This window comes from Manihot esculenta, chromosome 13 (assembly GCF_001659605.2).
Source record: "Manihot esculenta cultivar AM560-2 chromosome 13, M.esculenta_v8, whole genome shotgun sequence".
NCBI classification, from domain to species: domain Eukaryota; kingdom Viridiplantae; phylum Streptophyta; class Magnoliopsida; order Malpighiales; family Euphorbiaceae; genus Manihot; species Manihot esculenta.
The window spans coordinates 2,585,663-2,597,467 of record NC_035173.2 but is presented as its reverse complement, the minus strand read 5'-3'; the positions used below and the strand labels follow the sequence as shown (position 1 = coordinate 2,597,467).

The 11,805-nt window shown below is 26.0% G+C and overlaps 1 protein-coding gene across 1 annotated transcript; it reads right to left on the bottom strand.

The window, feature by feature from the left end:
• Nucleotides 1–1,161: 1,161 nt before the first annotated feature.
• On the bottom strand, nt 1,162–11,126 carry LOC110607521 (cylicin-2). Its single transcript, XM_021746647.2, has 4 exons — nt 11,108–11,126; nt 10,895–11,004; nt 1,672–1,803; nt 1,162–1,557 (listed from the first exon to the last, which is right to left on the bottom strand). Exons 1-4 carry the CDS (start codon nt 11,124–11,126, stop codon nt 1,162–1,164), a joined length of 657 nt encoding a protein of 218 aa, XP_021602339.2.
• Between the last annotated feature and the right edge of the window lie 679 nt (nt 11,127–11,805).

The window sequence follows — 11,805 nt, the reverse complement described above, 5'->3', positions numbered from 1 at the left end:
AATTAATTTAATGATTTCAATTTAATTAATTGACAGAGCATATTTTAATCCATTTTATCTTGATATTATTGATGATTATTTACATGATTTCTGCTTAATTTAGTGCTCTTGATATTATTTTACAAAAAATGGTGAAAAAGGACATTTTAGAGAAAATACATTTAAAACTGTGGAGCAAAGGAGAGCAAGCATGCCAAGTTGGAATCAAGTGAAGCTAAATAAGGAAAGTTCTAAATAAGGAAAGTGGCAAAGAAGGGAAGAACATTCCGCCAAAGCAATTTGAAATTCAAATTTCAAATCTCCAAGTAGCTTTTTTCTTATTCAAGAAGCCAAGTCTTAAGTTGTCATAAATGAAGAGCCAAATAAGGAAAGTATTTTGAAATTCAAATATTCAAGATTCATATTCAAATTTTGAATTTCAAAATTTAGCTTATTAAGGAAGCTAAATCCAAAGATCACATGCTTGCCACTTCATGCCTTGTACATTCAAAATTCAAATTGCAAATGAAGGCTCCACCTTCCTTATTTGTGCATGGGCGATAATGATAGTGTGAAGGCAAGTCTTAGGCACATTGGGCAATATCTTGAAGACACTAGGGCAGCAAGCAAAGACCAAAGGACCCACTCTTGCACAAGCCACACATGCCACACAACTCTCCCTTCACTTATGCATGGGCGGCAAGACAAGAAGTCCAAGGGCATTTTAGGCAGCCTCCTAAAGATGCATGGACAGCAAAGAAACCCTAGACATCAACTTAAGAACCTTATAAAGTCATCCTTAAGGGCTGCCGCAGAAAGGGAGGACAGAATTCCATCCATCTCTTCCATTCGGCTAAGGCTCTCCAAGCTCCTTCAATTCGGTTCTTCACCTCCATCTTCTCTTCTTGTTTTTTATTTTTGTTTCAGCCATGAGTGGCTGAAACGTTTTTTTCTAGTTGAAGATTGGTTGAAACTAAGGTTGTTTTATGGATTGTGAGATCTGAACATAAACTCTTTGTCTTTGGTTTGTTCAATATTCATACAATTTGGTGCTTGAATCTATTATTACTTTGTTGTTTTGATCAAATTGGCCACTTAATTCTTGATTGCAAAATAATTGATTGTTAGTTTGGATAATTTTTAGTCCGTAATTGCTGGAATTATTCAAACATAGTTCTTAGCTTATTTCTGGCTGGGTGCAGGGGCAGGGGCACTGATCTTAGCTTCTTTCTCGTCCTTATCTTCATTCTTGGCTTCTTTCTCTTCCTTATCTTTATTCTTGGCATCCTTTTTGGCCTTAGCTTCTTTCTTGGCATCCTTGTCGGCCTTAGCTTCTTTCTTGGCATCCTTCGCAGCTTCTTTCTCATCTTTAGCTTCCTTCTTGGCATCTTTCTCGGCTTCTTTCTCATCTTTAGCTTCTTTCTTGGCATCCTTCTCGACTTCTTTCTCATCCTTAATTTCTTTCTTTGAATCTTTCTCGTCTTCTTTCTCGTCCTTATCTTGTTTCTTGGCGTCTTTCTTGGCTTCTTTTTCGTCCTTAGCTTCTTTCTTGGCGTCCTTCTTAGCTTCTTTCTCTTTCTTCTCTTTTTTCTTGGCTTCTTTCTCGCCTTCTTTCTCATCTTCTTTCTCTTTCTTGGCTTCTTTCTCGGCTTCTTTCTCATCTTCTTTCTCTTTCTTGGCTTCTTTCTTGACTTCTTTCTCTTTTTCTTTCTCGCTAGAAGCACTTGCAGGACCGAAAGCACTTGTAGGGCCATAAGCACTCGCCGGACCAGAAGCACTTGCTGGGCCAGAAGCACTTGCAGGACCAGAAGCAATTTGCTCCTCCTGAGCATTTAAAACATAAAATAAGGAGAACATAATCAATAGTGAAATATAATAGATGGAAAACTCAAAATTCTTCATCTTATGAATTCAACTTTGGATTTTGCTTTTTCCTTTTTTGTTATCCTCTTTTGGGTTTTGAAGCTATTTGTTTGTTGTTTGTTTTTGAATTGATGAATAAACATACCAAGCTCTGACCTTTTTATACTTTTATTAATACTAAGATTAGGAAGCTAAGATCCATGATTTAAGGAGATTTGATGAGCTAAACTAGTATCAAATCTCTACTTTTTGATTCTTTACATGACTTTGACTGGTATTGGCCTTTAAAATCTTAACTAAAATTATCAACAATGTGTAATTCTACAACACTTGGAAATATTTCATTCAATGTGATAATAAGATTTGAATGTTAAAACTAATTCTACTATTTTTTTAAAAATTTTTTCTGAATCTACGTGTGTTGTTTATACTGTATCATTCTTAATAATATAAATAATGTTTCTATTTTTTTAAAAAAATACTATTGGTTCCTAATAATTTTTGTGCATCTCCAATTGGTATTTATATGAAAATACTAGTAGCTCTATGTATTAATATTCTGTTTGTAATTGAAAACTAAACAATAATATTATCAATAATATTTTAGTGTCATTTTTTCAACACAATAATATTTTTTACACTAAAAATTATGTGTATTTTGATGTGTCATAATATTTTCATCAATATTCAAGAGTTGATTAAAGAGTTTTAAATATTTTTAATCATGTGTCATAGTTTTTTTAAACCATATAAAAGATATGAAACAAAGTTGCTCATTCTTTAAATTCTAGAGCCATTAAGAATTTCAACTTCTCTTATAACCTAATGGCTTAAAGTATATTTGTTTTTGAAGTCATGCCTCCTTAATCTTAATAAATTTTCAAGGTTGGATAAAATAAAATTCTATTTCATTACATTTTTTATGGACTAATCACTTGTTCATGCATGGTAATAATGCATTTATCTATTAAGAAAAAACTCCTACTTTTCTTCGTTATTGAACTACTAATAGTTTGTTTTTATTAAGGAGCATTCAAAAAATAATTTAAAAATAAATTACTAAATTCTATTTATAAGAATACTAAAATAATAAACAACAAATACATTTAAAATCGTTTTTGATAATTTTATCCCTCAAGCCACAATAGAAAACCAACAAACACATTACTATATAAAACTAATCAACAGCTTCTATTTGGTTGTTATTTATAAATGCATATAATATTCTGAGTTCATATAAAAAAATTTCAATTTTAAGGGTGTTTTATTATTTAAATAAAGTTTTAAAATTTTATATTATAATAATAACAATTTAATTCTTTTAACTATTTATATTAATTATTCTTTTTAGTGCTCTAATACGGAATTTGAACTAAATATATTTTTTAATTAAACAAACAAATTAGGAAAGAGAAGGAGAGAAGGAGAAGGGTTCTCGAGAACAATAGTACAACAATTGGTGGGCATTGCTACCCCTCGGCAATGGCTGCCCATTTTCGATTTTCTTTCTTATTGTTTCATATATATTTTCTTTATTTCTTCTGTTAGTGTGTTTTGATTGAAAAATAAGTCATTTGAGTTTGAGTATAATTTATTGTTTGGTGCTGCGAACTTTTCATAGTCTAGGTTTTTCCAAGATTCGGGTGGGATGGGAAGTGTTTTGGTGTTGCTTTAGTATTTTTCCAGCCTCTATTGTCCATTGCAAAGGTTTTTTTTTTTTGTTCTATTTGAGTTTTCTAGATTATTTGTTAAGGGTTGCTATATTTTGATGTTCGAGAAAGTCTAATTCGATATTAGTGTTGGCACTTTGGGACTGCACTGATACGTTCAGTTCTGTGGTTAACGCGAGCAAGTGAAATTGTGTGTTTTGCTAACGGCTTTTTCAATGATTTTATTTTGATTTGCAAAGAACTTGATTCATATTGTTTGTGTCGAGAGCTTTTTTCTTTTGTGCTTATTTTGCATATCTGTTTTTTGTATTGTTGTCATCAATTTCACACAGCTTTGCTGTGCTTAATTGATGCTTATTTTGCATGTTGTTTTTTTTTTGTTGTTGTCATCAATTTCACACAATTTTGCTGTGCGTAATTGATAATTTGGTGATGGAATAGATATATACTTTATAAGATTTGGTGTTTTAGCGGTGGTGAGTTTGATGTATTGTAGCAGATTGATTTTTCACATTGCGTTCATAGTTTATATATGTGGGTTGAGTGTCTCATTGGTCGTGGGTGTCGAATTTTTTAGTATAGTGTTATGTATCCATTCTGAGTTAAATGGTTTGGTTGTATGAACGGAGTTAAAAGAGTGGCTTGATTTGGTTGGGTTGGATTTTTGGTTTATATTTCTACCCTCTTATATTTCTCTTTCCAACTCATTTCATATGGGCCTTGAAATGCATTAATAAATATACAAAAAATTAAATATTTTATTAGATTTTAAGTTTTTCTTTTTTATCAGGAGAGAAAAAAATGTATTGTTTTTAGAAGAAAGAGTTCAAGTGACCCATTGTACCTTTATCAACCCAATTTAAAGACTTAATTTTAAAGGGAAAAATATTAAGTTTGTCTTTATATTATACACCATGAGTTTTTTTTTAAAATTTTATAAATAAATTTATTTTTAAATTATTATTAAAAAATTTAATAAATTGAAATGAGATCAAATAAATTAAATAAATTATAATTATAATCTGAAATCTTGATAAGTGGTAATATTATTTAATTTTTTAATAATAATTAAAAATAAATTTAAATCAAAAGTAAAATTTGATAGTTTAAAGAATAAATTATTTTTACTTTTAAGCCAATTTTAAATTCGTATATTTAATTATCCATTAGACTTAAAAAGTAAATTTAACTTCATTCTATAAACACAAATTTCAAATAAATTTAGAGCAAATAAACCAAGCATGTAGTATCTCATAAATAATCAAAAGCGGCTATATTTGTACTTGCAGTTAAATGTAGACACATGATTTTTCTCTTTTTCAATTTATTAATTTTAAATAAAATTAAAAAATAAATTTATAAATTTTTAAGAGTGAGATGTAATAGTGCGGATTTATTTATTTTTAAATAAAAATTTTAAATTTAATCCGAAATACCTTTATAAATTTATAGAGGAGCATTTTGTCCTCTAATGAGTCTGTCCAACATCACTGCATTGATTTAATCTAAATAATGTGAGTTTGACATATGCTCACGTTGAATGAAATGATGCCCCTACTTGCCTTTGTTCAAGTTCAATATTTTGATGATGCATGTCATGCTCAGATCTGGTGACTCATTCTTAATTTCAGGTTTAAGTGTCAGTTGGAATCATCATAGAGCTGGAATGAATGTACTGGAAATTATACAGGTTTGTTGTGCCGATCATATGGCTGGAATTGGTGAGAAATGCTCTGTTTGGAACTCTCAAACAACTAAAATTGTATGAAATTTGGAATCCAACTCAACCCATAGATTTTAATTCGCTCTCATATATATAAAATAATCAAATGATATATCAAAACATTCTTTTTCTAATGCTATATATGTATGAAATGATTTTTATTTTTACACTATATAATTGGGATGAATACTCAAAAATAAATAAAGAGAATATGTGTAAATCGTATTTTTTTCTTTTATAATTAAGATATTCTTAAATCAATTTATAAATAGAGATGAAGGCATTCAGAATACACGTGAATGGAGAATTCAGAATACACGTGAAAAAACAACTATCCATAGCTCAGCTTTTTTAACTATTTTTTAGTTATTTTGGAGTCATTCAGTTGTGTGAGCTAATACCCTCCCGTAAGCTGCAGAGTAATTATTTACTGAGTCCTACCTTGAATATCAACTCATGAAAACTTAGTGTTGGTTTATATGTCTGCTAACTGTTGTGAGGAAGACACAAGAAGCCGTTTAAGTAAAACTAAAATGAAAATTTTCCCGAACAAGATGACATTTAATTTGCTTTGTGCGCTCGTGGAAGGTTCGATTGGCTGTTATTTGGAGAGCTGATTTGCTGTCACAGTACAAGAGAGCCGGTTGAGAATGAGAGATATGCATGTCTTTTAATAAGAATGAGAGCCATTGTAATTCACAAATGGTACTGGCAAGTGCTCTATATTTTGATTATGAGGAAGATCAAAAAATAATATTTTGCTTTTTAGCTCTCAAACTAATTAAGAGCCAGGATCTGTGGAGGGTAAAAAACAAGTTTGCGGTAAAAATAATGGTGAAAGTGAGACAGACTAATGTGCATAAGAAAAGACATGCCCATAAAAGTTTACATTCCTTGAAATAAATATATTTATTGTATGAAGCTTTAGAAGGATAAATGTAGCATTGTTTGACTGATTCGGTTTGATTCGGTTCAGTTTGATTGATTTTAATTTTTAATAAATTTTTTATTTTTTATACTTTATTTTTAATATTTTAAAATTTAATTAAAATATTTTAATCTTAATATAATTTAATTTCTCAATATTATTGAAAATAACATATTATTATTATTAATCGGTTCAGTTCGGTTTTTTCAATTTTTTTTTATCAAAATCAAACCGAACCGAACCGAAATAACCGAAATTTCTGAAATTAAAAATCGAATCGAACTGAATTAAATAAAAAATTGAATCAAATTTTGAAATTAATTCGGTTCGATCGATTTTTTGATTTTAACCGAATACTGCTCATAAATATAATAAAATTTGATTGATAAATCATAAAAAAAATAGGATGCAATTACACAAATAGAAAAGAATTTGTCATCTCTAAATATAGGAGGTAGTTATAGATTTATAATTGAAATTTTTAAATGTTAGATTTTATTCAAATTTAATAAATTAATATTACAATAATAATTAAAACTCTTAATAAAGCTAATAATATTAGAAATTTATCTATTTTTTAATATTATAAATTTTTTACTCTGAATAAATATTATAATAAAAATAATTACTATAGATATTAAATAAATTAATTTTATAATTAGTGAATATCATATATTGTAAAATCGAATCTATAAAGTTTATGAGAATTATTGATTGTAATTATATTAATACCCATGTAATATATATTTATCGATATAACAACTATTTTTCAGAGCGGTTCCTAACACTTAGAAGAAGGTTATATATCACACAAGATTAAGAAGTATATTTCTTTCTGAAATCATTATATATATATATAAATTATTTTTGTGTGATTTATATTTTTTGTAATTTTATTCTTATAAATTAGTTTTTTATATAAATAATAAATTAAAAATTAATTGAGTTAATTTTAATTTTAATTTTTTTTATATATAATAGCATAATTTTATAATTTTAATATCTTACTATAAAATTATATTATAAAATATATATTATAATTAGTGACGAATAAAAAATTCAAGTCAAAAGGTCAATTTCATAAATCCTTCGATTTCACTCATTTTATAAAAATTTTTATCATAAAATTATCAAATTGAGATTTAATAAATAAATTTTTTGCCATAAATTATAAAATTGATATTTAAAATAATTAGAGAAAATTCACATAAATAAAATTTTATAAGTTAAATTAATTTGTTTAATTTAAATTTTTTAAAATAATAGTTAATTTTATTTATATTTATTTTTATAAAAAAAATCTAACTCATAACCAATTAAACTCATTTTTTTCTAAATTTATCTTTTTTCTAAATCTAATTTATGAAACCTATTAAATAATCTAATTATTATCTATATAATGTTTTTCTAAAAATTTTAAATTTATTTTTATGAATTTAAATAATTTAATATATAATTTCAATCATATAAATAAAAGTAAATAAAAGTATTTATCGCATAAAAAGTAATTATTAATAAATTTTTTTGGATCGAAAAAGATAAAGAAGTAATGTAATTAAGTTTTATTTATGAGAGAAGTAATATGAAAGTTTTAAAATTTTTTAAAAATTTATTAATTTATTTTAATATCAAAATCACTCAATTAAAATGTTTTTATATTTTATAAAATTAAATTATTTAATAATTTTTAAAATTATTAATTAATTTATTTTCATCTTATTAAAAAATTAAATAATATGAATATTTAAATTTATAAGTTCTAAATAATATGTATAGTTAAAATTATATTAATTAAATAATACAAATATTTAAGATAGATTATGAAATTTTTTGACAAAATGGTTAAGGAATTTAATTTTGTAAAATATAAAAATATTTTAATTTTATAATTTTAAAATAGATGCAAACTAATAAAATATTTAAAAATTTAGAGATTTTTTCTTATTTATTTCGAATTAAAGAAAAAAATTGTAGATAATTAAAAAATTACTTAATTAATTCTTAAAAATAAAAAAATAATGTATAAAAAATAACTTAAATAATGAGAATAACTCATCTTGAAGAGAAGAAAAATATAAATAGAATACTTAAAAAGTTGAAAGCTTGAAGATTTAGGAGTAAATTTTATAAATTAGAAAATAATAGGGAATAAAATATAGGTCAGCGGGTTGCTGAAAAAGTTTTTTTTTTTTGGAAGGATTGAAGTGTTATTTATTAATTTGATAGATTAGAGAAAATTACCTAAAACTCCCTAGAAATTTTTAAAAACTCCAGGGAGGGCCATGAACCCTTGCCTATAAGCATTTTTTATAATATAATTTTTATTATATATTAAAATTAATATAAAGTACGCATACTATATATAAAAGTGAGAAGATAAAGAATATTGAGATTTTTAATTTTTTTGGCTTTTATTATGATGGTCTAAAAAGTAAAATAAAAATTTAAATTTGAATTTTGAATTAATTTAAATTAAATAAATTATTATATATATAATGATTGATTTAAATTTAACGTAACACATAATTTTTAAAGAAATTGCTGAATTAATATATTTTTATTAAGAGTATTATGAAGAATGGCAATGAAAAGTTGGGCAATTATACGTTTCATAATGTTATAAAAAAATTAGTTAAGTATTTAAAAAAAAAACATTTCATGAAATTTAGTTATATATAAATAGGTATAGGTTATATATTTTGTATTTTATAATCTAATTAAACAAAATAAATATTTTTTACATAAAAGAATTAGTAGATGACATAAATTACGAGTATATATATTATGCTGCAGAAAATTAATTATTATTTATCAGTAATCAAAATTTCATATTATAAGCTATAATCTATTTAGTTTATTTAATTTTATTAATATTTTAATAATAATTTAAAAGTAAATTTAGTTCATAAAATAAAAAAATAGATGTTTTTAACTCATACAAACTTAATATTTTTTCTTTTAAAATCATGTGAATTAAATTAAAAAAATTCAATCTCTGCTGATTTTTTATTGGGTTGATAAAGGTATACAATGGAGTGAGTCTGCATTCTTTCATCTAACGCATACAAAAAGAAGAAGAAAAACTCAAAATCTAAAATTTTAACATAAATTGTTTTGAGTAAATTACATTGCTATTATTATAACATAAATTTTAAAATTTTATTACAACAATAAATATTACAATTTGCGACTAATTGCTCAAGCACTATTAAAATTGAAATTTTTTTATATGAACTCAATATATTAAATGCATTAATAAATAAAAGGCAATATATATGAAGCCATTGATTAATTTTAAGTAGTAATGTTGTGTTGGTTTTTTTAGGGATAAAATTATTAAAAGTAATTTTAAATTTATTAGTTTTATAAATAGAATTTAGTAAATTCATTTTTCAATACTCTTTAACACAAAACAAACTATTTAGTAATTCAAAAATAAAATCGGAGCAGGTTTTTTTTTTTTTTTTAAAAAAAAATATATATGTAATATTGCCATGATATAAGTACTTAGTTCATGAAAAATGTAAAGAAATAGATTTTTTTTTTTCTGTCAGATTGTAATTTTATTGAATTCAAGTTGAAATGGCTCAAAAATAAATATATGTCTAATAATATAGTATGGATTATACACCGTACCCTATTGTTGCGAATCCAACTCCGTACTGAGTTGGCTGAGAGTGTGGAGGTGGGAGAAGAGTCCCCAAGGCGATTTTTTTTAGGGCTATTTTATCTTTTTGTATTTTCCTGAACATAAGTATGTAATATTCTCCTTGTTTCAAAACTCATAGAGAATCCTAATCGCCGGCGTAGCCAAATTGGTGAACCACGTTATTAACTATGCGGGTTAGTAAATCTGTGTGTTAGTTTTTTTTTCATACTTATTTTTAGATTATATGATTGTTCAATTCTCAACAAGAACATAAAATCCTCATTGCTATGAAAGCTAAAGAATGACCAGTTTTATTTCATCTCTCTTTATACGGTTGAAAGAAACTATAACAAATGATTAAGAAACATTTAAAAATGTTTGATCAATCTTTGAATATCGATGAAAATATTGTGACACGCCAAAGTGCACATATTATTTTGTGTCAATAATATTATTGTGTTGGACAAATAACACTAAAATATTACTCATAATATAATTGTTTAGTTTACAATTAGCTACAATTTTCATATCAATCATTCTCCTGGAGATGAAAAGTTATTAGGAACCACTCCTGGAGATGAAAAGTTATTTGGAACCACTTGTAATTTTTTTAATAGAAACATTATTTACATCATTAAGAATTATAGATCATAAAGAGTACATATGGATTAAAAAAATAAATAAACTTAATCTAAATTATATTGAGGGGCGAATCTCTAGATGGTGTAGAATTGTACATTATTGGTAATTTTAGTTAAGATTTTAAAAGCAAATACCGAGTCATATAAAGAACTAAGAAGTGGAGATTTTCTCCCTAATTTAGCTCATTGAGCCTCCTCAAATAGTAAAACTTAATTTCCAAATCTTAGCATCAAGAGAAGTATAAAAGGTATAGATCTCAGTATGTTTATTCATTGGCTCAAAAATAAACAAAAGAACAAATATCTTCAAAACCTGAAAAAGATAAAACAAAAAGAAAAAAGCAAAATCAAGATGAAGAAAGTTGGGCTTTTCATCTGTTGTATTTCATTATTGATTATGTTTTCCTTCTTTACCGTTTCAAATGCTCAGGTGACAGATGCCGTTGCAGAAGAAGCCTCGGCTCCCGGCTCAAAAGCCTCAGCTCCCGGAAGTGTAGAAGCTCCCGGCGATGCAGAAGCCTCAGCTCCTGGCGGGAAGGAAGCATCTGCATCTGGCGAGAAAAAAGCTAAGAAGTAGATTTCTAAATAAGTTAAAAATTCATGTTTGCAAGATTCTTACATGCAGTTAAAAATTCATGTTTGCAAGATTCTTACATGCAGTCACAGTATACATTGACAAAATAAACGAAGAAAGATGCTAATTAGTGTATTTCCAAATAAGTAAAACTTTCATATTTGCAATATTCTTACATGTATCACTATATCCAAGGAGAATGAAGTTAAAAAGAAGCTAATTATTGAACTTCCAAATATAAGAAAAATTCAAGCTAATTATTGAACTTCCAAATAAGTAAAAATTCATATTTGTAAGATTCTTACATGCAGTCCTACCAATCCATGGTAAGATAATTAGAAAGAACCTAATTAATGGTAAATGACTCAGGTAATATAGTTATAAAAATATTAGTGCAAAGATTCATGTATTAATTTAATATTACAATTTATAGGAATTAAAAAAAAAGTAAATCATTGAACAGGTTAGATTGAGAAGAAAGACCCAGCTGTTATACAAAGTCAGCATTTAATGGCAAGTTCTGCTCTTAAATTTGACTCATTTAATGAGTACAATTTCTACTCACTTGACAAATATGTAATACAGTTGGTAAGCTTGTGTTATGCGATAGCAAAGCAGCAATCCATATCCAAGTGGACCTTTAAACCATATATTGAAAGGGGAAAATTAAGGATAAAATCATAAAACCTTTTTTTAAAAGAAATATGCATGTAGAAAGTTGAATACCAACAATACTCAAAATGTAACTTAAATGAAATTGGAAGCCGTGCATAGCAAG

Bases quoted from the DNA above. Each gene is read 5' to 3' on its own strand.
- LOC110607521 (XM_021746647.2), bottom strand. The intron at 1,804-10,894 runs GCATCTGTCACC...TTAAATGCTCAG, and splicing joins CCGAGGCTTCTTCTGCAACG to GAGGAGCAAATTGCTTCTGG. The intron at 1,558-1,671 runs GTCAAGAAAGAA...AAAAAAGAGAAG, and splicing joins AGAAAGAAAAAGAGAAAGAA to AAAGAGAAAGAAGCTAAGAA.